Here is a 27,317-nt window from a genome sequence, read left to right on the forward strand (position 1 = left end):
CTCCTCAGCTTCCTCTGAAGCATCTGAGTCAACAATGTCTGTATTAAAATCGCCAGCATGAGCACGCTCCATCATGTCCATATGGGCAGGTTGTGTGTCCCTTGGCTGGTGCCTCCAGGCCTTATTCACAGGAAACAAAGCTTGATCTGGCGCGCTGGTCTCCTTATCCAGCCCAGACTGCCTGCTGGGTCTATGAGCCCTGGGGGATGGTTGGACGTCTTCCCCGCAGTACACAATACCTCCGTTGGGAGTTACTCTGTAGATCCCTGCTTGGGGGGGGGGGGGTACTCATACCTCCCCTTTTGCTCCCTATAATGGGAAGATCTTGACGAAGCCACAGAAAAAGCTCTCTCCAGGCGTGCACGTCGACGCTTCCGTACTGAACAAGAAGAGTCCGAACACGTCGACGCAGAGTCACTTGAAGATGACCTCTCCCTGCGCGCACGTCTTACATTGCCTGCGCGCGATGGTGCGCGAGAGCGGCGCCGAGCCGCGCCATTCTGGGCATTCCCTGCTGCTGCCGATGCCGACGGGCCGGCTGGGGAAGCCCTGCATAGCTCCTCCTCTCTCTCGCCCGAAAGGGAAGGGGGCGGTCCCGGTGCCGAGAGCATCGGCATCGGAGGCGTGGTTTCAGACCTCTGTAATGCCTCCTGCGCACGCGCGAGGCGTGGCTTCGCCGTTGCCGCTTCCCCTTCTGCTTGCGAAGCACGCTCGCGGCGTGGCTCGGCTGGCAGCAGTTCGGGCCTGGCTTCCAGCACGGCTGAGGAGGACTCCTTCTCCTTTTCGGCCAATTGAGCCAGCCACGCTGCTCCTTTAGAGGGCCCAGTAGTTTTCTTAACTACAGGGGCAGATGGCTTCGCTGGCTCGACATGTTTCGTCTTCTTGGACTTCTTCAAGGTCTTTAAGGGTAAGCCTTGCGCAGACGGAGTCTTGTCGCCATTTTGACGATCCTCTGCAGGAGGAAGTAGAGCGCGCTCGTAAAGAGCCGCTTTCAGTCTTATTTGCCTATTTTTACGTGTCTGGGGAGTAAACGCCTGGCAAATGGCACAACTTTGCGCCAGATGCCCCTCACCCAGACACGCAATGCATAAGGTATGAGAGTCATTATCCGGGATATTCGAAGGGCAAGCAGTACATCGCTTAAAACCCTTAGTTTGAGACATTTTCCTCAAAAAACTCCCGGACAAAGCCTCAATGAAGCAAAAAAGTTTTTCTTCGAAACCGAGCTGTTTGCGTCTAGCGCGGATGAAGAGAACTGAGGCGGTTAGCCTTCCGCGGGCTATTTATGCTATCAGGGGAGTGTGCGCGGGGCCAACCGCCGTCCTTTTTTGAATTTTAACTGTAAAAGTCCGAGCTAAGCTGCGCATGCGCAGAGAGATACCATTAGTGCGGATTCACAGCATAGCCACGCAGGGAAATCACAGATCTTCAGAATGTGGATGCACACATTTCCAACCCTTCCACTGAATTACAATTATAACAGATGAGCCAACACTGAAGGAACAACAGTGGGGAACAGAAGCAGAGAATGGAAGGGACAAGACAAATGGATTATACAATAGTGACAACAGAATGCCCAATAGGACATATAAGAAAAAGCAGTTCTTTTCTGATCCCAACAGGCTAGAATCTAAGGGCCCTTTCCACACAGCCATATAACACAGAATTTCAAGGCAGAAAATCCCACAATATCTGCTTTGAACTGAGTCCATGCTGCCATATATTCCAGTTCAAAGCAGAAAATTTGGTATTTTATTCAGCCGTGTGGAAGGGGCCTAAGAAAGACTAGACTCAGACTCTGGGAACTCAAAGAACTACTTAACAAATCTTAAACCAAACCATTCTATAGGCGGAAGCTCATTTTAACATATCAGTATTTCTGAGTATTTCATGCAGTGTGCTAAGCCCCTGTTAAAGCAAAGAGCATTAAACCTTTCCCAACCAACAACAATACCTGTTTCTGGGTCAGGTGAAAAGCAGCGGTGGCTCGAGCCATCTCAGGGAGGACCACAGGGATCTTCAACAGCCTCTCTGAAAAGGCGGACAAAATCTGCCCAGCTTTCTTTACCCATTCCTTGTGGCCAGTGTAGCTGGCCGCCCGGAGCAGATTGCTGACAGCAACAGAGTTGGGACTGGGCTCTGCACCATCTTGATCTAAAAGTGAGAAAAACAAGTCAATATGCCAGCTACTTAAAGAAGCCTGGTTTTCCCCTCAAAAAATTCCCACACGGCAAAGTACAAAGATGGGAGTCTAAGAAGGATGATGCTGGAGAGATGTATGCAATCCAAAAATATGTTTGCACAGCAGCCAAACCGATGTTTCTGGGAAACTCACAAGCATGACATAAGTGCAACAGTGCCTTCTCACTTGTGGCTCATAGTAAATTCACAAGTATATCACCCTTGGGAGTGCAGCTGGCATATATCTACTCTGACTATACCCACTGATAGTCTTATCCTCCATGAATTATCATCATATCTTATGATAACAAATCCCATTGTTTACTATGGATCATCTGTGGCTGTTTACGGCCACTTTTTCAGTTTAGGGGTCTGAAACCTTCCATGCAATTTGTACCCCACCAACCCCAGATATCTGATGTAAAACCAGAGTTTCAAACGTTACTTTAAAGAAACAATGTATTGTATAATGGATTAGGATGTGTACACCCACCTAGTCTGTAATTTGTTACCATTCACACGGGGAAGAATGTTTAGTTCCTCAGTATTTCTGTATTTAAGTGTATTTGGAAGTTGGGAAACCCTAAGGACTGATAATGGCTAAAAGTTGAAACATTCTAAAATACACTTAAATAGTTCAACCAAAAAGGGGAAAGAAAACAAATTACATCATTCCAACTTAGTAATTTTTTTTGTGATGGGATACCTTGTTACAAAATAAAAAGTATGGTTATGATAAATTACATTACAGGTTGTGCATCCCTTATGCAGAAATCCAAAATACTCCAAAATCCAAAACTGTCTACATGGATGGCTGTGACAGTAACATCTTTGTTTCTGATGGTTCAAGTACACAAATTTTGTTTCATGTACAAAATTATTAAAATATTGGGCATTAAAATACCTTCAAGTTATGAGAATACAGTGTCTACATACATGCAACATAAATAAATGCTGTATTTTGCCTTTGGTCCTATCACCTCCAAGGTATATCATTATGTATATCAAAATATTTCAAAATCTGGAGGGACAAATCTCCAAAACCAAAACACTTCTGGTCCCACTGAACTTAGTGAAACCTGTATTGTCGAAGGCTTTCATGGCCGGAATCACTGGGTTGTTGTAGGTTTTTTCAGGCTGTATGGCCATGGTCTAGAGGCATTCTCTCCTGACGTTTCGCCTGCACTTTGGCAACCTACCTCTGAGGATGCTTGCCAAAGTGCAGGTGAAACGTCAGGAGAGAATGCCTCTAGACCATGGCCATACAGCCCGAAAAAGCCTACAACTTAGTGAAGCTTATTTGTGAATTGAACTTTGCATGTGAAGTCAATCACCTCATGGAACTCCCTTCACTGCAAGTCATTAGCTCCCTGGTTACCTGTTCAGTCTTAATATAGCCTGCAAGCATCAAACTCAACACACAGATGGTCTTTGATTTTTCCCACTGTGTATGCATATACATCAGCCCAATGCAGATCAGATTCTTCCACTCAGTGTCAAGCACTGGCAATCTGCAGATTATGAGCATGCTCTACTGAAATAATGAAGCATTAAAGAATCATGGTATGACAAATGTGCAAGAAAGAGCAACCATGCCAAACCATCAACACTGTCTGCTGCCTCTATATACGTGTCAGTTTAATAATTCAAGACAAGGGAGATGCTTTGCTGATTCATGTATATAATTCCAACCTATGTTCAACATTTCATATGTCCATGTTTTTTTCTTTAAAGGGTAGAAACCCAGCTGAGCATGAGACAGGAGCAGAGGAGACACCTCCTTTAAAAGACAAGGTAGACTTCAGTTTCAGGAGCCAGCTGTGTTGAAACAATGGTAACAGATTTTTTTAAGTACTTAAGTACAGGCATTGGATTCTTAGAGCTTAGAAAAAAAAAATTTTACTACTACTTCCAGAATCATTCCCTGTCTGCAAGGCTAGCAAAAGCAAATATACAAAAACATTGTACATGCTTTCATAAGACCCAGATCTTTCCAAATATGGGCCCTGTGTGGATAGGGATTATCTGAGTCCACACTGGTTTATCCGAGTCTACACTGACATATAACCCAGTTCAATGTGGATTTTATACCGCTGTGTGGAAGGGCCCCTAGACCTCCTCCACACAGCTGTATAAAATCCCACATTATCTGCTTTGAACTGGGGGCCTTTTCCACACAACTCAATATCCCAGAATATCAAGACAGAAAATCCCACATTATCTGAGTGTGGACTCGGATTATCCAGTTCAAACCAAATATTGTGGGATTTTCTGCCTTGACATTCTGGGATAGAGGGCTTTGTGGAAGGGCCCTGAGTTATATGGCACTGTGGATTCAAATAATCCAGTTCAAAGCAGATATTGTGGATTATCTGCCTTGATATTCTGAGGGCCCTTCCACACAGCCCTATATCCCAGAATATCAAGGCAGAAAATCCCACATTATCTGAATGTGGACTCAGATAATCCAGTTCTAAGCAAATATTGTGGGATTTTCTGCCTTGATATTCTGGGATACAGGGCTGTGTGGAAGGGCCCTGAGTTATATGGCTTGTGAAAGGGCCCTTAGCCATTGTGGAAGTCTTTGGAAGTTTGTTTTCGTAGACTAGTGTAGCTTTTAAGAGGCACCCTCCTGCTCTTGTACACCATTCAGCAACATCAGCATATCTGTCTATCTACTGATGCTATTTGCCTCCATGTCAGACTTGCTGTGGAGTGGTGAAATGTTAAGAAAGAAACAAGGCAGATCCAGGAGTCTATATAGGAGGAATGCAAAAACTGCCTGCTCCAGAGGGACTCTTTGCTGTTTCACAACCGGCATGATATAATACATAATTTGGGGGGGGGGGGGGAATAAACTTGGACAAATTAATGACTGGTGGTCACAGTTTTCTAATCCCATCCAACAGTTCAGTGGAATCATGAATCTGCTCTCTGTGTGGCACTTGCTCAGTCCTCAAGAGAACCCCTCCCTTACAAAACATCATAGGAATGAAGATAGCAGAGGCAGAAGAGCAGAGGAGAGAAGTGGGGCTTCTCTCTTAGGGGACTGTCAGAAAGTTTGCCTTGCTTTTGAGCTAAACCTGTAAGAACTCCATGGTTTTTTGTTCAGACCTGCGGGAATGCCCACAGCTTCCCTTGGCAAACCTTACAGATCCTTGCTTGCAAGTCTCACATATAAAGAATGTGAGACTTGCAAGAAAGAATCCATAAGTTCTGTATATAATGTCTTGGGGTTTCAGTTCAGCTTCCCTTGCTGTGATAATTATTTGGTGCAGAGTTCTGCCGAACACTTGAAGCAGAAATAATCACTGCATCAAAGGAGGAAAGGGTTTGTTTTGTTTTGTTTGCAAAGATTCTCTCATTCTCTCAGGGTGGGATGACAGATGCTCCTGTTTCTGAGGGGTACATACCATCTTTCATACGGAGGAGTAAGGAAGGGTCACCAGCCTCTGTGGAGAAATAGGCAAACCCTTTTGGATCCCAGAAGAGCTCATCCTGCTTGTGCTGCAGCTGTACGGCCCACTCCAACCAGCTTGGGTTCAGCGATGCCTCATAAAGGTCGAAGAGGGCTTGGATTACAAAAACATAATCCTCCAGGAAGCCATGGATGGGAACAGAACTGCGGAGAGCCACAAATATGCCATCATCACAAAATATATTTGCAATTCATTACCTCTGCTTTTGGTTAATATTATATGTCTCATAAATGACTAACTTATCTTCACATGCTATGCTAATTTTTACCAAGGGAGACCCTTCAATATTGACTATAAAAAGGTAAAGCTGGGGGCCCTTCCACAGAGCCCTATATCCCAGAACATCAAGGCAGAAAATCCCACAATATCTGCTTTGAACTGGGATATCTGTGTCCACACTCAGATAATGTGTGATTTTCTGCCTTGATATCCTGAGATATAGGGCTCTGTGGAAGGACCCTTCGTCAGAATGAAATACTGAAATACAATGGGCTAGTTGCTATGAGTTTACCATTTCACCACCAAAAACCATTGCTTACATTACAAAACAGTCTAGTGATATTTTGTTGTGTGCCTTCAATTAAGTTTTGTTCTATGGTTATCCCAAGGAAAACTTATTACTGAATTTTCTTGGCAAGATTAGTTAAGAAGAGGTTTGCAATTGGCTTCTTCTGAGGATGAGAATGTGTGACTTGCCCAAGGTCACCCAGGGTGCTTCCACATAGCCCTTTAACCAGAGAACATTCGCATTTAAAAAACACAAATGTTCCCGGGTCCCCATTCACACTCACCCCAGAAGGCACATGCTTTCTGGAGTGGGAGTCCAGATGTTGTCCTGGAACTTTCCAAGAAGGTGCGGAATAAACCCACTAACAAATTAATTTGCCACAAACCAGGGTTTTCCTGGTTTGTGGTGAATTAATTCGGGTTTGCCTAGGACATCATCTGGACATTGCGTGAACTCCTGTGTTAACGGGGCTGTCTGGAAGTGCTCACAATGGGTTTCGTGGCTGAGCTGCTTTGAAACTATATTAGAGTGACGTATTTTAGTATGGAGTGTTACTGGAAGAGCTTACGGTTTCCACCAGGATGCTTGGGAAAGAAAGCATGGGCAATTCTGGAATGCTTCCCTGGTGGCACAACAAAGAGCCAGCCCACTTTACCAAGGCAGAGGTTGACACATTCTCTGACTCAAGGCAAGCAAATCACCAGAACTTCAGCCCCCACCCCATGCAGACACTGACAGGAGTAAAATAATTTGCCAGGGACATTAGTCTGGGAGAAGGCCAGCACTAATTAAATATAAGTATAGTTTTAACATGATCCCCACTCTGCACATGCTCACCTCCCGCATGCTCCTTTATCTCCTTCTTTCTCTTATTTCTGCCCCTATCTCGATTTTCCAGCGACTTAAGCATAGTTCAGCCTGACAAGCAAGAGGCAGGTATGGAGTGGAGCAGCTGTCAGAGTTAAGTAGCCTGGCAAATTGTCCTCTTTGTCTGATTGTCTTAATCTCTATTCACACAGGCTTGATTTGTGTTTGCTGAAGAGCAGAGCAGACTTGGGAAGGAGTGAGTAAAGGAGGAGGGTTCGTCACAGCTTCTGTTGTCAGAAGCTTGACACCAGTTTATTATATATGCAAAGCCAGACAGAGTCAGGTGAGCACCTGTCGAGCTGCTGCAGAGAGCCAAGAGGAACCACAGCTGCTCCCTCCAGTGAATGGCTGCACATCTCAGGGGCAGGAAAGCACCTGCCCCCTTGGCCCTTCTCATGCACACCCACGCTGGCAACTCAAACTGCAGCCATCCAGTACAAATCTATGCTTAATTCCAACATGCATGCACACCCTTCCACATAGAATCCACACAAGTGCCTGCACTTCATGGCTTCTGTAACATACAAGGTGGTTCTGTCTGGTGGTTTATGAGCCTGGAGGTTGCTGCACCTGCAATATAGCCTCAAGCACAACTTACAAGGAGATATATAGCTTGTTTGCTGACTGCTTTATGAGTCTGAATGTACTGGCCTACTTTACAGGGCTCTTAAAAAGGGACATCAAGTTAATACACTTGTAGCACTTTGGACACTTAGAGGAGTTTATCAAGAAGGCATAAGCCTCCAGTGGCACAATGGGTTAAGCCCTTGTGCCGGCAGGACTGCTCACCAAAAGGTCAGCGGTTCGAACCCAGAGAGTGGGGTGAGCTCCCATCTGTCAGCTCCAGCTTCTCATGCAGGGACATGAGAGAAGTCTCCCACAGGATAAAATATCCAGATGTTCCCCTGGGCTATGTCCTTACAGACAGCCAATTCTCTAACACCAGAAGTGACTTGCAGTTTCTCAAGTCGCTCCTGACACACACACACACACACACACACACAAAATAATCACAGAAGGCAGGGAAATAACAATTACAGCAAGACAACAGTGTCTTCGCCTTGGGCTTATCATATGATGGTGCTTCTTTCCCAGGAGAGAAGGTGTTTCTTTTACAAAAGGAGTTAATTAACAGATTTGTTGTTTTTGTAAAATAAATGTTTTTCAGGCTGTTTCGTATGAGGAGAGCAGCAGGAAAGGAACAATGTCATGTGATCAGTCCAAGGCAAAGACACTATTATCTTGCTGTAATTGTGATTTGCCTGCCTTGTGTGATAAATTCCTCAGGCAGGAATACTATCTATTTCAAACGGGTTGTGTATTTATTATTTTTAATAAAAGTATTTTTATTAGTAAGCATAAATATGTAATTTTACAGGCTCCCCAGTAACTCACAGGGGTAAGAAGATAAGGAAAAACAAGTTCCACAAATCAACACTGAAGTCACACGCTTCCCTGCTCAATGAAACAGCAATGCCACATTATTCCAGCAGTGGGAGCTTGCCATTATCACTGGAATATAATCTGCTTCTCATGCTTCAGGACACACTCAGAGATCTTGAACCACTTCACAAAAAACTCGCAGATTACTATCTCTCCATTTCATATCCAGAACTACACATCTACACAATTCCAACATAATATGAACTCTGAATTGTAAGCATCCATTCTTTCTCAGTATGTGGAAGTGACAGAATATAGGAAGGAAGGGAAAAGAGACCACTGAGATAAACAAAAGCCAAAGGAAAAAGAGAAAACGGGTCTTAGGAAGGAAAACAGCAAGTTATACAGAGAAGCCCTGCTATTAGAAGTCTTGTCTGGTTGATTTCTGATTTCAGTACTCACAAACATTTAAGTGGTGTTTTCCAAATTTTGGTTTTCCGGATGTTTTGACTTTAGCTCCCAGAATTCCTGATCAATGGCCAATACAAATGAGGCTTCTGGGAGTTGAAGTCCAAAAATATCTGGAGAACTGGAGTTTGGGCATCATTACTTTAAAGCGAGGGCGGAGAGGTTTCTGGGCCACACAGCTCCCACAATACTTCTGGTTGTGCTAGGTGAGATTGATGAGAGTTGTTGAGCAAAACTGCTGTTGGGCCAAAGGTTCCCCATGTACAAATTAAAGTTTTTCTCCTCATGAGAGAACTCCAGAATTTCCCACTCTCCTCCCTAAAGACTATGGAAACACAAACAGACCTCCCAGGTTGGATGTTTTGTCCATTTAGCATAATCAGGTCTTCTGGGTCTCAGGCAGAGTAGAGTCTTCCCCACTATCTGTTTCTTCATTCTATAGAAGATGCTATATAAACTGAACTTGGGACCTTTACAGCTGAGCTGTGCTCCGTTTTTCTCAAGACATAGCCAGTTTTCTTCCCCTTGCCTAGGCTGGGCTCACTCACCACATACCTCTTGTCCACCGAGTCCTCTTTTCCCCGGTAGCAGCTTCTGAGCAGTTTTCCATTGCTGGCATTAAACATGTGGTTCCGCAAGAAGTCAGCTGCGTTCACAGCCCGGTCAACATACTCCTTCTTACCCAAGATGGCTCCACTCTGAGCAAAGCCAGAGATCATCAACCCTAGGAGACAAGGAGAAAGCCAGAGTCCCCAACAGGGCTCACTTGGAGTTTGCAGACTCAAAATATTATGTGAGAAGCTTGCCTCTCCTGGTAATCAGCAAAACACCGGGCAGAGGGCACTCAGAAATCCTAATTATCTCACTGACCCAAGTTCCTTTCCCATTGAGATGGCTGCTCACAGATGAACTTTCCAAATTAACTCGTGGTCCGTTTAATACAGAAGACAGGCTACCAATGTGAAGCAGTAGCATTGACCATATCTAGCGGCAATGATAATTTACTGGTGTGTACAATCCAAACATTTTACCTTTCGCTATTTACTCGCACTGTGTTTTGAGAAAAAAGAATATCCATGAATTCCGAAACCCCATGCTGTAGGCTGTCTCAAAACATGCCTCCCACTTTTTCCATTATTTGTTTAGGCATCTCCATTTCAGCATGGACAGGATTGTGCCCCCTGCCCCTTTATATAATGTGAAAATGTGGGAAAGCGTGACATGATGGGTGAACAAAAGAGACTTTTCTAAAACTCCTGTGAAGAAAACAGGAGAAAGTTGCTGCTGCTCCCTGCTGGTGAAACAAAAGAAAGCATTTTGCTCTCATGCTGCCATCAGGGATAAGAAAAATATACCGGGGACAGAGGAACAAGGAAAAATAAATTTTTACCACATCAGGCGCTTTAGTTCCAATATCAGAGAGGTAGATCTAATGAGATATTATTAAGCTTACACAGAGTGATATTACTTGGCTGATTGCTGTATTATGGCAGAATGAACAGCCCTGTGCCTTCCCAATGCGCATTAGCATTCGTGTCCCTGAGCTCGGTGCTGGAGAACCCACAAGGGGAGGCTCACCATTCCAAGCAGCCAGCATCTTGGTGTCCAGATGGGGCCGTGGCCGTTGGACCCGTGCCTTATAAAGCTGCTCTCTACTTTTGACAAGCATCCTCTTCAGCTGCTCCAGCCCCAGTCCAAAACGGGCAGCTGTAAGTTCTAGGGAATACTGCATGATCAGGACATTTTTGCCTTTCAGCTCATTGTGAGGGTCCTGAAACCAAAAGCCAACAAGAAGAAATAAGAACTTTTGAAGTCAGACTCATGTCATCATCCTTCTAAGGCTTATACACACACACACACACACACACGTACGTTACTGGGATTACTTTTAACTTCCTGATATTCAACCCAACACTAAGACAATCTCTAAAATGGGGTGCTGTAAAAAAATTCTGCATCCCTGTTGTTGCATTTCATCCCTGGACTGCACAAGTCTCTTGTGTCATCAAGTTTCCAGAACTCAATGAGGAGCTAGACTAGAGATAGGATTAGAGTGAGGGATTTTCCTATGCATGCTTTTCCATAAAAGGCTTTGGCTTTACTCTTCCTTCTTGGCCACTATCTCCTCCCCCTCTGAAGATGCAGCAATGGAATATCTGTAAGGAAACTTCCTTTTTTAAAGGTATTATTATTGCCCTGGGCTTGACCATGTGGTCATTCTCCATTTTCCAATCTCTTCTGCCTTTTCTTCTCTTCCTTTCAGTTAAGACGCATTTTGCCTCTCTCTAGGCAAAATGTAGCTGCATGGCTTTTTTTTTAACTTTTTACCTTTTTTACCTTTCTTAGAAGATGAAACTTAGAAAGCTAGCTAGCTCCAAGACCTTTTCTATCAAGAATGTATTTCTTTTACTTCAATAAATTCTTTTGAACCTAAAGTTCTGACTCTGCAATTCTGTGCCATCCTATGGAGCAAAAGCTTATCCCAGCTCGCCACACATAAGTTTCTGCTGGTTATGAAGTTTGCTTCTGTACTCTGCTATATTTATGGTGGAATCACCCCAACTGAGGGTTATTTTTTGAGCCTAACAGCTCAGATTCCCCAATACCTGTTATAAACATTTTAGAAGAAAGGAGGCCACTAGACACAAAGAAAGAGGGAATACAGGGAGGTATTAAGTGGCTTTAGTGCTGAAGGTGGTGATTAAAAGATTGATTCTGTACCAGAGGCTGTTTCTGCACTAAGACATCGATGTTACTCATGCTGCACAATATTGCCATGGTCGCATTGCAAGAAAATGATTCCACAGGGCCCATAAAAAGTGACTCTCTCTCTCTCTTATGAACACCAAATTATTTGAGAAGCCATTTCCAACTGCTTTGGGGACATCCAGCCACTAATCTACTTCTGAAGTCCAGTCTCCGCTGATGTGCAATCAGCATTGTTTGGAACAAGCCATCCCTCCCACCAACTAGAGATCAGCTCTGGCTAAACACAAAGATCACTGCAGAAACCTGTCATGGTGGTGTGCTCTCTCAAAGTCTTTCTTTCAAACGTCCTTCCCAGACTGGTGCACAACAAATACTCTTCTCAGTCATTTATTGTGTAGGATCAAGGCATATTCTCAGAAATAAATGCTCACAACAGGTGGACATCATATCCCCCCCTCATTCAAGGAAAGAAAAAAAACATTTATTGCTAAGAAAATGTGGTTCCTCCTCAGCTGACTAGTCAATTGTCAATACACCCTGCACTCTCCACACCTGCCCTTTGGCCTTAAACACCACATCTTGCAACTTTCATGCTCAACCTCTCGTACAAAAAAGTGGACATCCAAAAACAGAATGAGAATGTGCTTCTGTGGCATTGCTATCACCCTGCAATCAGATGCCATTAGCACTTGCAGTATTTGCAAGAAGTACATACAATATTCTAAATCAGTGGTTCTCAACTTGTGAGTCCCCAGGTGTTTTGGCCTACAACTCCCTGATATCCCAGCCAGTTTACCTGCTGTCAGGATTTCTGGGAGTTGAAGGCCAAAACATTTGAGAACCCACAGGTTGAAAACCACTGTTCTAAATCCTCAATACTTTGTAGATACCAGAATCTGCATGCCCTTGGAAACTAAGCACAGTCAGGCCTGGTTAATACTTGGGTGGGGATCTCCAAGGAATACACAGTGCCAGAGGCCCTATTTTAGGGATAGATAATAACAAAACACCTGTGAGTATTCCATGCCAGAAAAAGCCCTATGAAATGTATCAAGTGCCACAAGTCAACAGCTGACTTGAAAGCACGCATGCACACACATATATACCCACCTACATATTGAAACAGACAATCACATAGTTGGTATACAAGCCATATATGTCACCATAATTGACAGAAAATGATGTGGACAAAATAGTAGAACCAGGAAGAATGCTAAGGGCAATGCAATTAGGCAAGACGCAAAGAAAATGAAAAAAGAGAAAGAAAAAGAGACAAAATGTAGGTTCTAGATATAACCCATGAGCTCTAGCCAGGACCTGTTGAGAAACCCCTTACTGCTTCCTTTTCTATAAGCTGCTGAGAGTTTGGGGGCTAAAGAAGCTCTGGGCATACCCACACAGTACAGGATTAATTAAATGCAAGTACTGATAAATATGTGTGATTATCTTTTATAATTACAAATGATTCTTTGTATGAAATGATGCTATTTCACAGTATTTCCAGTGTATGATACAACTGGAAACACATAAAAATATTTCAAAATGGGTAAGAGGTGTGAGAGACAGAGAGGTAGAATGGCTTGAAATGGGCAAGTAATATTGCATTTCCCTCTGTGATTCACAAGCTTCTGCATCATGCTATGTCTTCTGATTGTTGCTATCAGTGAGCAGAATGTGGCTCTGTAGATAGCTGGAAAGGGACTTTGAATTCTAGGAATCAAACTAGGCAATACATTTAACTTCTTTTAAAAGAAATTCTCACTGAAATGGTGAAAGTCATTTCTTTATCACAGCATGTGCTTTCCTCATCTATAGCTATTGCTTTTCATATGCTTTGGTCAGTGGTTTGTTGTAGAAAGTAAATATGTAATTGATATATCTAACTGATGAGACAATATTCCTGAGGAAATCCCACTGTGAAACATATACATGTGTCTGTGTAGTTAGGGATGAATAGAGCTCTGTTTCTCTGGGAGAGAGTTTGGCTTGCCATGTGCTTCCCCAAAAACAGGCACTTGGAAGCCCATGTTCCTCGGCAGCATGCAGTATTCCCTTTGATGCTAGTGGCCAGATTGTTTTTAACTGATGTAGAGCTCAAACTGTCCCACACATCTTACTATCTACAAACCCACTAAGAAATGAACTGCAGGAGTCTACCGTATACCATGCAGCTGTGGACAAGTCTATATAGGGACCGCCAAACACAGCATTGTCCAAACACAAATCAAGGAACATGAAAGGCACTGCAGACTATTTCAGACTGCGAAGTCAGCCATAGCAGAGCACTTGATGAAACAACCTGAACACAGCATATTCTGTTCAGCAGAAATGCTGAACAACTCTAATAAACACCATGTCAGGCTATACAGGGAAGCCACTGAAATCCACAAGCATGTGGGCATTTTCAACAGAAAGGAGGAAACCATGAAAATGAACCAAATCTGGCTACCAGTATTTAAAAAACTCTAAAATCAGGACAGTAAATAAAGAACAACGCTCAAAAAGCAGGGGAATTCCAGAGACAAAACAATCAGGGCCAGCTAATCACCTCTCAATAAAGGATTCCCCCAGGCAGGAAGCAGCCAAGCCCTGATGCTGCAAGGCTACTCAATGCTAATCAAGGTGATCAACTGCAGCATTCACACTTGCTTCAAGCAGACAAGAGTTCTTTCTCCCACCCTGGATATTTCACAGATATATAAACCCCACTTGCCTAGTTTCCAACAAACCACACCATCTCTGAGGATGCCTGCCATAGATGTGGGTAAAATGTCAGGAGAGAATGCTTCTGGAACATGGCCATACAGCCCGGAAAACTCACAGCAACCCACTGTTCCACACCCCTCTGTCATCTAATTCAGAAGTCTCAATAGTACTTTCCCTGATTGGTCATATTCCTCAACAACTGCTCAGCTTGCAAGCAGGTAGGTTGCTTTTTCTCCCTATTCCGACATGGATTGGGACAACCCATTTCCAAATTCCAAATCAGGAATTATTAGGCCCATGCCCCATCCAGGCCACTCCCAGGCTGCATCTTCCTGCCCATATCACCTTCATTGGGTTCACATTGCCGTCTTCTTTAACCCCATAGTGGTGCATAAAGACATCTGCCACGCTCTTTCTCTCTGGGCTCCCTTCAATGAGGTCTGGCAGGAGCTGCCGGATCTCCTCGGCCGTCCACACGCAGAACGCCCCTTCTTGCTTCTTCTCTGATTTGGCAGTGGGGTAGGAATCTGCATCCTCTGCACTGTAGAATCCCCCAGACTAGAAACAAAAGCAGCACCATTAATGTACACTCCATCTGAAGTACATACACCAGTCCGCTCCCCCAACACAGAGACATCATTGACAATGCAGTCGGGAAAAACTTGCTCCAAAACATTTAGGAAGCCTGTACACATGCATGGTCATGATCCTTGGGGTCTGGCTTGGCAATTTTAAGTGTTTGTTTTGGTGGAATGAGTTAGGAATAAGCTTTAAGAGCAATGATTTAGCCTTGGAGGTATCCAAGGAAAAATTGGAGAGGCTGGCTAGGAACCACAATCAAAGGAGCGGTGAGGGAAACCCCCAGTGAAAGAAAGAAGTTCTGCATTTAATATGATTCTAATTGGCCTCCACACCACCTGAGAGAATCACAGCCCCAAGAAGAGGCAGTTAGCTTCTAGTCCATTATTAATTTTTATGGCACATGTTAATTTTTATGGCACATGTAAATGACATCCTGAGAGATAATCAGATGAGGTAACACAAAGGTTGAGAGATGATCTGATGAGGTAACTCAAATACAGTGGCAAACAGACATACCATTTTGTATGCTCAAGTACAGGTCTAGCCATTTTAGTCAAAAATAAACTACAAAATCCTTAATCAACTTATCCATGAGTTAATGTAAGCACTTCATGTTTAACTGCTACAAAAAATAGAAACCACCCCGTTCTCTAAGTAGAATGGCAAGGAACACTGAAACATCCATGTAATTCAAAGCTAACCCTAGCTCCTTTCTCTAGAACAAGCCTGAATAACTTGCAGCCTATATCAAGTAGAATGTGTCTCAGAGGAATAAGAAGCTCTGTACTTGTTTGGGGGGAGCAGGGTGTGCTTTGGCAGCAGTACGTGTGAAAAAGATCTCAGGAGTCCTTGTGGACAAGTTAAACATAAGCCAACAATGTCATGCAGCAGCTAAAAAAGCCAATGGGATTTTTGCCTGCATAAATAGGAATACAGTGTCTAGATCCAGGGAAGTCATGTTACCCCAATATTCTGCCTTGGTCAGACCATACCTGGAATCACACTGTTTCCAATTCTGGGCACTGCAATTGAAAGGAGATGTTGACAAACTGGAATGTGTCCAGAGGAGGGCGACTAAAATGATCAAGGATTTGGAGAAAAAGCCCTATGAGGAGTGTCTTAAAGAACTGAGCATGTTTAGCGTGAAGAAGAGAAGACTGAGCGGAGACATGATGAGGACCATGTATAAATATGTGAGGGGAAGTTACAGGGAGGAGGGAGCAAGCTTGCTTTTAAACAGAGGCTGGATGGCCATCTGTTGGAGAGGCTTTGAATGTGATTATCCTGCCTCTTGGCAGGGAATTGGACTGGATGTCCCATGAGGTCTCTTCCAACTCTATGATACTAAGGATACACTAGGACTATATTACTTCTAGCCCGTGATGCTGGAACCTAGGTCCAGAATTAAAAACGGAGATGGATGCTGGTGGCCAACCAAACAGGTTCCAAAGGTCATAAGAGAAAACCCTGCGATGGTAACTCACCTTGTCACTCAGGTCCCGGGAAACATATAGCAAAATATCAGCCACAGTGTCTGCAAATAATTCATCACCAGAAATCTGTTTAAGAACATAAAGAAGAATTCATTATTGAGAAAATGAGAAGCGGGCAAATGGAGTGGGTTAGTGAATAATCTTTGCAGTTTACAATGTGCTGTTCTAGGGGAATGATGCTTTAATTGTGGGAAATGATGCTGGTGCAAGGACAATTCATCCACAGTGAAGTCGGCAGGGCTGCCTTGAGTCCTTATATTGGGAGAAAGGTGGGATAAAAATAAAGTACATTAAAAAATTAATACATGTAAAAATCCAAAAGGATAGTACTGCTGTTGGAATAAATAGGGGAAAAAAAGATTTTTGTTTGCCATTACAAATCAAATGCAAAATGCAAGGTCAAAAGCCTTTCTGGGGCAGAAAAACCCAGTCGTGGGAAAAATTCACACCCAGGTTTTTCGGTCCCAGGGCATTTGAGCAGCTGTTGCCTATTGAATAAATGATAGGAACTGGGAGCAAGGGATGCATGCTCTCTTCTTGGTTTTCTGGGGGCATATATGGTTCAATGGTTCCCCCACTCTATAACCTCAGAAATAGAATTGCCAAAAAATAGATGTAGCTCAGGATGCAACAGAGTGACAAGTAATTGGTTCACCACCCCATGGATTTCCTGAGGTACTTGTACACACCCTGCTCATAGAGGCATTCCTTTCCCCATACAACTGGGTATATCCCAAAGAACAGCCAGATCTATCCGAGTTTTTGTTTTCTGGCTATAGACTCTGGAGGAATGACAGCATCCATACAGTGCCTTAGCTTAAACCTATTTTCAAAATGCTGGTGATCTGAATGTGACACCCCCAGGGCTATGAGCAGAAGAGAGGACGTGAAACCAAGATCATCTCAGGATATAGGGAGGCCAATAATCCAAATGCAAAGGCAGCAGGGAGGCTGGTTTAGTGGCTTGCTTGGCTAATCTTCTTAATTCTCATGGATTCCACAACAGCAAATCCTTTTCAAATTGCATCTGGAAAGCCCGGCAATGGGGAATTAAAATTAGGATGGAGTAGGAGAATGGTTTGTCAGAAAAGTTCTCATATCTAGCTGCATTTGCATCAACAGCTACTTATGCTACACATTCAGAATACTGGATTTGCCTCAAAAGAGCCCTCCAAACAGCACAGAAATGTTGCTTTGGTTTCCATTTGAGTGAACAAAATGCGGAATCCTTTTCTCCTTCCTAGTTCCCACCCACCCACCTTCACCCAACCTGTAGGTGCTTGAACGCCTACCTTTTGAGAAACAGCAAGATGGAAGTTGGATATACTTACAGAATTGGGAGACGTTGTGTGAAAAGTAATACAGGGAAGTCAGGTCACGTAACCCATTCCCACCCAGTCACTCCCTAGGAGGGGCTGCTCTGGCTGAAGTCCCAAAAGAATTTATCTCACCATAAAGCAGTGGTTCTCAACCTGTGGGTCCCCAAGTGTTTTGGTCTACAACTCCCAGAAATCCCAGCCAGTCTACCAGCTGTTAGGATTTCTGGGAGTTGAAGGCCAAAACATCTGGGGGCCCACAGCTTGACAACCACTGCCATAAAGCATGACTACCATAGAGAAGGAAAGTAGATGTCTGGGTTGTTGTAGGTTTTTCAGGCTGTGTGGCCATGTTCTAGAAGCATTCTCTCCTGACGTTGGAGGAAAGGCTTCTAGAACATGGCCATACAACCCAAAAATAGTAATAATAATAATAATAATAATAATAATAATAATAATAGTCTTTATTTACACTCGCCACCATCTCCCCAAAGGGGACTCAGCGTGGCTTACATGAGGCCAAGCCCAGTGATACATTACAGCAACATAAAATATAAACAACAAAATAACATCACAATAAAATAAATAAACCAATCAAGTAAAATAAACAGTACAAAATAGCATAATGGAAAATAAAATACAGTGGGTGGGCCAAATGCAAAACAACCCAGTGATTCCAGTCATGAAAGCCTTTGACAATACAATATAGATGTCTTTGTTCCTGAGAACCAATTCTTGATTCACTCCCCTCCAAACAATCCTGTATAAATACCAGCTGTTCTACAATAATAATAATAATAATAATATTTATTTATTTATTTATTTATATCCTGCTTTTCTCCCTCACAGGACCCAAAGCGGCTTGCAACATCTTAAAATCATACAGACAAACAGACCAAGTACACCAATAATAAATATGAATATCATAAAATAAACTATTTTTAAAAATACACAAAGCAACAAGCCTCCACATTGCTCTGTTTTCATTTCACTCCTGAGCTGCCACATTACTAAGAAGAATGACAGTAAGAAGGGTGAAATGTTGCACAGTATGCACTTTCTCCCTCTATTACCACAAACAACTTAAGAGGAACAAGGTAAGCAACACAATATTTTCCTTTCCTCTGCTTTATTTTCTATGCATGAATCACTGGGTTCAAGGAGCTAAGTATCTGTTTATAATAATGTCTCCTTATTTAATCTTCTTTCACCTAGTAATTTCCATCTATCTCCAAATCATTTCAATGACAAGTGGGAAATTTGAGGTTAAAGTGGGTTCAAGTACTTTCCTGGTTAACTAGCAATTATATCTCAAGTCATGGATTGACCTGGATTCCAATTGAAGATCCAGACATTAGCAAATATACAACAATGATAATTATTCTCTTGGACTACATCCTGCAGAATGTCAAAGACTACTGAGGGATTTCTGGGAGGAACAGTCCAAAGAAAGTACTTAGAAATACAGTACTTTTCCAGAGATGCTTCAGTCTTTTCATGTTCTTTTTATGCTATCAAAGTGAATGTTTTACAGTCACATCTAGGAAAGTCCCTGACACTATCACTCCATCCTTGCCTTGAGTTTTAAACTGTTTTTTATTTTATTTGATGTGTTAATAGTGGTTGTTTTTATAACTTTGTGATATTGTTTTTATACTCACGCACTGTTTATGTTATATAGTGCACTTGTAGTGCCTTGTAAGCTGCCCAGAGTCCCTTTTGGGCAGGATATAAATAAAGATGATTATTGTTATTATTATTATTATTATTATTATTATTATTATTATTATTGACTAAATGACTTGGGTCAGAGTTCACAGAGAGAGAATTTATTTTGTTTCTTGGCTAACTGTAGCATTTCCCTTCTCCAGCATAGCTAACAATCGCAATCTAAAGCTACAGAAAAAAAAGGGCAATCATGTGGTATTCTACTACTTTGGAAATTCACCATTTCCTCCTTGTCTCCCGCAAACATCCCAGCATAAGAACCTGTTTCCTGTCCCACTTTTGCTTGAAAAGAGCATTGTTCATTCACCAGTCTTTCTGGCTCTAGAGTGAAGTCTGCGAGACATTGCTTAGAGAGCTCTTGCTGGGTAATACCTGAAATGCCTTGGCAAAAGCTACTGCCAGTTGCCCTTGATCATACAGCATCTTCTCAAAGTGAGGGACATGCCAACGTTGGTCAGTGGAGTAGCGATGGAAGCCCTGAAGAAGAGGAAGAGGAGACGAACAATTTAATAATTTCTCCCTAGTTTGGAACTGTGGTTAGATCTCCCACACCTAATTTTTAACTGAAATGTTTGTCTAAACTAGGATTATCTTGAGTTAATTCAAAAATATACAGTCCAAGCTACCCAAACATAGAGGTTCCAAAACAACCCAGAGAGCCAAGTGGATGGGGAGGCCATCATCGTCCTCGTCATCGTGGGCAATCACTTGTGGTTGAGTATGACTATCTTCCAGAGGTAAAGTTTTACTGGTGGATCCTTAAATAACTGTGAAGACCTATTCTGGATACATGTGGTCTTTCACATTGTGGATGTAGGTTTCCAAATGGAAGGTGATCATCACAAGGATTTGCTTGAGCTGACTTCTGGAAACCACAAAAAGATGAGGCCACATTTTTCCCAGGGAGGCTCCAGAGGAGGAACTTTGTCACTATCTGCTTGTAATCATATAATTCTGATCCTATGTAAACCATATATTCTATTTCAGAGTTGCCGAAATACCACTGAATTGTCTGAATGTGAAGTTGAAATGCACCACAAAGAGATTCTGGAAGTCCCAGGAAAACCACAGAATATTAAGAAGTATAAAACTAAACTGACCAAATACATCGGCCAGAAGCAAGAAGGCACTACCCCAGAAGTATTCCCATTATGCTATCTGACAACTGAGAAGGGAGAAATGGATAGCCAGTTGGAAGGATGGATAGAATAGAGTGGCTGAAAATGGAAGGAAGAAGAAGAAATGCATTGATATGTGTGTATATGTGCAAACTGCCTATAAAATTATGGTGACCCCATGTGCGTCCTATGGATTTCATGGGCAAGAAAGACTCAGAGGTGGTTTTCCAAGTTCCTTTTTCTGAAATAGACTACAGCACCCAGTATTCATTGGTACTCTATCAATGAATCCAGCCAAGTACTAATCTGGGCTGACTGCGCTTAGTTTTTTTAAGATCAGCTGGAATCTGGTGACTTTAGGTTTTAGATATGTATTTAAATCTAGAGAGACCATCTCATTGTGTAGTTCTGCTTTGCACTGAGAAGCTATTTTTAAATGCACCCCTCTCTTGCAAAGACAAGCAATAGCTTCTGACAGAAATCAGCATAGAAATTTCAGGTTTTAAATACAGCCAGGGATGGACATCCCAAAATAGTATGATGAGAACTGAACATAGTCAGCAAGTCAGGAATGCTGACTCATTGAGGGAAGTCAGGGGATGTGAGAATAGGACATTTGTGTGGACAGCATAATTTGGCTGGAAACCTGAACAACAACTTTTTGAAATCGGCCTGTGGCCCACAAATGCTTTGTCAGTCTCTCCAGGTGCATATATTTGTCTGTAACATTTCTGTTATCATTTTCCTTGCATCGAAAAACAGACACCTATTTCTATTTCATCTCACAGGCAAGTAGAAAATTTAAAGTATGTTCAAGAACTCCACTTACTGCCTAGCATTTATGGGTCCTATATTTCACTTCACATGCTGACCTGGATCCCAGTTGAGCATCCAGCTTCAAAGGATATAATATTTCCCCAGAGACGGTTGAACTGTGACCAAGCCACCAAGAAATCCCCCAGCGACCCCTCCACCACTTCCATCAAATATTCAAGCAATCCACATTCCCACAATGTCCAAAAGACTCACAAGGAAGATTTTCATGGAAAAGGAGACACAAATAATGAGTCACCCCTGTGCCATCCTTTCTATGGAAATGGTGTTCCTCACTTCACTTGTTTAGCAAGTTGCAAGGAGGGTGATTTTTATTGCAAAGATGATATATATACACAGCAGGGTGAAAAAAGGATTATTTTCAAAACCTCTGACTGCAAAAAGTGGAACCCACCAACATAACACCATCTCCCATTTTACCTGAGCAATATGATCATGAATGCCACCATATGCCATCATCTTGAGTGTGTGCAGGGCCATCTGAAGAGCACGAGCTCCTTCAGAAGTGGATCGATGAAGAGCCCAGTAGGAGAAGAGGAAATTCATGTTAACTGCAAAACAAGAAAGTGGGCAAATAATGAATCCAACACGATTGCTCATGGAGAGCTACCTCCTCCTAATTGACCCCGAATGGTCAAAGGCAATTCGGTCAAAGACCCCGAATTGGCCCAGGAATGGTCAAAGGCATCTCACTGTTGTTAATCTTGAACCAACCTGGAGTAGGGAACTTGGGTGTCTCTGAGAATCCACCATATTCTTCATCATAGGACTCTGAGAGTTGCTGGAAACATCTGCTCATCACCTCCTTCAAAGAAGGAGGCATTTCCTCCCCTCGGACACCAACATCCGTCCTGGCTAGCAATGCAGACAAGATCTTCTGGCTGTTTTCCAAAAGGGCAGCTCTGTTCCGTTTCCACTGGAAGAAAAAAGGTTGTGAGGAGGGGAAGACATCTAAGTCATAGTTCGGTTACTGTCTGTTCACGTTTTTTGCCTAACCCAACCATCAATCTCCTGGGGGGGGGGGGGAGGTCCACTTCTTTCTCACATAGATTTTTTGAGGGTGCTTTCTAGTATTAAAGCAAAACGTGCTATGATGCTTGAAAGAGGTGTCTGATTTGCCCACTGAGGATATTTCTATCAGAAATATTAAAAATTAACTAGGTATTTTTAATTAAAAAAATGTGAGTCAAGAATTGAAAGGGTTAAATGGATGCAATGATTCAACAAAAGCTGCAATATTATATAAGCAGATGTGCTAGTAGCTTAGTAGCCATCAGTCTGAGGTAAACCTCAGAGGGAGAAAGGCCTGTCTGTGAGAAGGCCTCACACCTTAGTCTATCAGAAGACCGAGTGTGAGAAAACGTGGTGTGATAACTGTTTATCTGCATAAGAAAGAAGCCCACCATGGAAGCAAAGAAGGACGTATAAAGAACTTTATTTGTGTTATGGAAACCATGTTCTTGTAAATAGTTCAACCATATTATTTTACTACAAAGAAAAGCCTCCTATGGAAAAGATAACAGTGTCTGTGTGTTTTTGTTCTTTTTATCACTTTTGCTACTGGTGCTGGGTCACGCTGTTGCTAGTAAGTTACTTTGCTATACATTTATGGGGAAGGTCTTTTGTTAAGAAGCCCACTCGCCCAACAATTTCTTCACAAGTATGAATCCAGGAATAAAATATTAATACAGAGGAGGCAATTCATAGCGAGTGATTTTTAGGGACATTACATCTGCCATCAGCACATCTGTACTGGAAGTGTTCCCATAAGCTTTAATTCAGCAGCCAGGTCAGAATTGGCCCCAGAACAACAACAAAAGTGTTTAACTGAAAAGAGTGCATACATAGTATTAATTAAAACTAGACTCCCAAGTGATTTCAGAGGTACAATAAAAAGAAGTGGAGATATTAACTAATTTCTACCTCTTAGGGATGAAACATGGGAAATCTGTACCTGTTATTCACTTTCCCTTTCTTTCTGTATGCATGGAACCATCACTAACTTCAACAGTCCAAATTAGTCCATGTTTCCCCATTAATCATCACTGTCAGAACCAGCACTAATGGCGGATCAGTTTGATCACTGGTACTCTTTTTTCCAGGAAGAACCTGACATTACAACACAGCCTTGGGTACTGAACTCATACCTGCTCTAGGATGCGGAGCAAAACAGTCCGAAAGCCAACTTGGTAAATGCCATCCTCAGGAGGAAAATAGGTCCCCCCTACAAAAGGTTTGAGGTCTGGAGTCAGCCATACACTCATTGGCCAGCCCCCTCCGCTGCTGGTTGCCTGCAGAAGACATGACGGGATGTGTTAAGATCCCCTTCCCACAGCCATCCAGAACAAGCAAGGAGAAGAGTTTTCTCCAACTTCTCCTTCTGCTGCCCCTCCAAGTACCAACTCCACACCTGCACAAAGGTCATGTAAACTTTGTCCACATCGGGCCGCTCCTCACGATCCACCTTGATGCACACAAAGTTCTCATTCAAAATTTGACCAATCTCTTCATTTTGGAAGGATTCGTGCTCCATCACATGGCACCAATGGCAGGTTGAATAGCCAACTAAAAACAAATGCGGTCTGTTAATAAGGGACTTACGGATGAACAAAGCAAACTTCAGAAATTATTTTTATAATGACAGAGAGATGTAGCCTAAGAAGAAACACAACAGCTGTGACCCTCTGCGGAAATATAATTTAAGGAGCTTAGCAAATAAGTGAGGAAGAATATATATATGCACAAAAATGAATGCATGGATTAAAGTTGGCAGGAAGGTTTTAGCCTCTCTGATAAGAAAAATTCTGGCATAATATGTCAGGGACCCTTTTGAGAGCAAGGAGCTACTAGTAAAGAGCTAGTAAATCTAAGAAACATGAAAAAACATGAAACATTATATTGAATATGATAGTTCTGTAGCAACTACAAAAATCAATTCATAATTAAAATGAACAAGAACAACACAAAGGAGCAGACCCTTTTTAAAGGGTTCGGTTCCCCTATTTATTACATCAACAAAATATGCCTGAAAAGTCTGTAAGATTTCACATTTTTAGATCGCCCCATCAGCCTAAGCAGTACCAAAAGAGATGGGGAAGTAAAGATGCAAATATATTATTGCACATGTAAACTACAGGGGCCCCTGGTGGAACAGCAGGTTAAAGCGCTGAGCTACTGAACTGCTGACTAAAAGGCTGGTGGTTCAATTCCGGGGAGCGGGGTGAGCTCTCTCTGTTAGGCCCAGCTTCTGCCAACCTAGCAGTTCAAAACATGCAAATGTGAATAGATCAATAGGTACCACTTCTATGGGATGGTAACGGCGTTCCATGCAGTCATGCTAGCCCCAAGACCTTGGAGGTGTCTACGGACGACGCTGGATCTTTGGCTTAGAAATGGAGATGAGCATCACCCCCAGAGTCAGGCACAACTAATCTTAATGTTAAGGGGAAACCTTTACCTATTAAAACTACAAATCCTAAAAGAGAAGCGTCAGAACACTCTAGAAAAAGGAGACAAGAAGGTATGGCTTACTGTATATACTCAAGTATAAGCCTAGTTTTTCAGCCCTTTTTTAAAGCTGAAAAAGACCCCCTCGGCTTATATTCGAGTCAAGGTTATTTATTATTTTCCTCTGTTATTATTATTTTTATTCCATTTATAATTTTACTCTATTTATTATTATTACATTTATCATTTTACTCTATTGCTATTGTTATTCCATTTATTATTTTACTTTATTATTGTTGTTATTATTACATTTATTATTTTATGCTATTGTAACTGTTATTACATTACCATTATTTTACTCTATTATTATTTTTATTACATTTATTATTTTACTCTTTATTATTGGAAAGATACATAAGCACATTTACATTGAAGAAGGTTAGAATAATGGTTTAATAAGAGTTGGGCAGTCTTATCTTAAATTACATTTTATATAAATATTCAAAAACATTTAACCTACTGATGCCTCAATTAATGTAATTATATTGGTATCTATTTTTCTTTTGAAATTTACCAGTAGCTGCTGCATTTCCCACCCTCCGCTTATACTCGAGTCAATATGTTTCTCCAGTTTTTTTGTGGTAAAATTAGGTACCTCGGCTTATATTCAGGACGGCTTATACTAGAGTATATATGGGTATGTCTCCTAGAAACTGATGAAAAACCAGAATTTCCCCAGGGGATGAAGGGCCACTTCTTGCAATCTCTCTTCTTCCCAAATACACATTTATTCTCTCAGGTTTGAAGCAACTTTTAAGAGACTAGGCAACATTGCTTTCCTTTCTATGTTGCAAAGAACTGATCTATGTGCACTATACATAAATGTATAATTTGTGAACATATGCATATGGATAGCATGAAATGAACCAGTTCCTTTATTACCTGATAAAAAAATCAACTTATCCTCTTTCTTTGCTTTATCGAAGGCTTCCTGACCCCATGGGTACCTAAGGGAAAGGGAATGGGAGGAAGATTCAGGGATTTATTTCTGCATATCATCATTTAATATGCCTATCATTTAACGGAGGCAGCTGGTTTGAAGAATAATATTCACATGCAAGCACTTTTAAATAGTAACCAGGCCAAGGAAGGAACATTATTATTAACATTATTATTATTATTATTATTATTATTATCTTTATTTGTACCCCGCTAGCATCTCCCGAAGGACTCGATGCAGCTTACAAAGGCCAAGGCCTCGATAAAACAACAATATAACAAATACACATAAACCATAAAGCAAATCAAAACATTAAAGCAATAACAGTAAACAGTAAAAACAGTACACCATAGCACAACAAAACTAGGCCAGGCCAAGTGTAATGGGTACAGATTAAAAAGTGCTGAGTATGCCAAGTGAAATATAAGGATTTTTGGGTAAGTGCAGTGTGCGGACAATCTTAAATCTCTAATAAAGTGCTTCTGGGACGTATTGCTGGAGTTTCCTATTCTGGAAAGGCATGTCTTCAGATGCTTATTGATGGTTATATTTTATTTTCTAAACAGGTTTTTTAGTTATTGTGTTTCATAAAACTCCGATGTATTCCAGGCCTTGCACTACTAACTGGTCCTCTTCAGAGGCTACACATTTAGTGTAACAACAGCAGGTATTTCTGGAATTGCTGGAAATCTCTCTCTACAAATGATTTGTATAACAGTCCAATTATATGAAGATAGAGAATGTCAGCAACTGCAGTTTTGTATAAAATAGGATAACAAAAAAACTGTGTAAAGAATAAAACCTGATTCATTTTTGCCTGTGGATTCTAGTATGTGATTTCCAATACCTGTTGTGATACTTTTAAATAAAAGATGAGCATACAGTGTCCACTGTGGCTGGGGAGTTTAACTCTCCCTGATCCATAAAAGGCAGACGAACGTAAGTAGAGAATTATAGAAACATAGGTTTTGAAGTGATGCATAGGTCATTGAGAACCATGTGCACCCCTCCAACACACACACACTCTCTCAATTGCAGCAACAACAACAAAACTTTATTATGGTCACTGACCAGCACAACTCACTCTCAAAGCTAAAGCATCCCTAAGAGACAGCTGTCCAGTCTTTACTTGAAGACACTCAGAGAAGAAAACCCAGTAACCACTCTGAGCAATGGTACCATTACTGAATAATTTTTACTATCAAGAAGTTTCTTGTAATGTTCCATTACTAATTCCAAAGAAAGAGCTATTGGGTCAAGGACCAAAACACCTGCCAACGCAACTAACTCACCAAATCTACTAGCATGTTGAGGTCTGTGTCTGTGTACGTGGGTGCTCCGCCTCAAGCATGTACTGCTCTTAGAACAGAACATAGAATAGACTGTACACTTAATTAAAATTCAGGCTTGCTGTTGATTTTAAATCTCTATGGACCATCAGAGATTAACAGCATCTTTCTGAGTACTGAATAACTGCAAGAAATTATTGACGTTGCCT

General features: G+C 42.0%; 1 protein-coding gene across 2 annotated transcripts in view; it reads right to left on the reverse strand.

Annotated features, from left to right (window-relative positions):
• The window catches only part of SPATA20 (spermatogenesis associated 20), a 67,914-nt gene that overhangs the window by 26,839 nt on the left and 13,758 nt on the right, over nt 1-27,317 (reverse strand). For both annotated transcript variants that reach the window (XM_060764755.2, XM_060764754.2), the window contains exons 3-14: nt 25,762-25,826; nt 23,783-23,937; nt 23,520-23,663; nt 22,087-22,288; nt 21,793-21,923; nt 19,793-19,897; nt 16,368-16,442; nt 14,647-14,859; nt 10,465-10,657; nt 9,442-9,610; nt 5,595-5,803; nt 1,955-2,154 (exon numbers count right to left, since the gene is read on the reverse strand). In XM_060764755.2, the coding sequence (XP_060620738.2) occupies nt 1,955-2,154; nt 5,595-5,803; nt 9,442-9,610; nt 10,465-10,657; nt 14,647-14,859; nt 16,368-16,442; nt 19,793-19,897; nt 21,793-21,923; nt 22,087-22,288; nt 23,520-23,663; nt 23,783-23,937; nt 25,762-25,826 (1,861 nt within the window). The remainder of the gene's footprint in view (nt 1-1,954; nt 2,155-5,594; nt 5,804-9,441; nt 9,611-10,464; nt 10,658-14,646; nt 14,860-16,367; nt 16,443-19,792; nt 19,898-21,792; nt 21,924-22,086; nt 22,289-23,519; nt 23,664-23,782; nt 23,938-25,761; nt 25,827-27,317) is intronic.

This window comes from Anolis sagrei, chromosome 2 (genome assembly GCF_037176765.1).
Source record: "Anolis sagrei isolate rAnoSag1 chromosome 2, rAnoSag1.mat, whole genome shotgun sequence".
NCBI lineage: Eukaryota > Metazoa > Chordata > Lepidosauria > Squamata > Dactyloidae > Anolis > Anolis sagrei.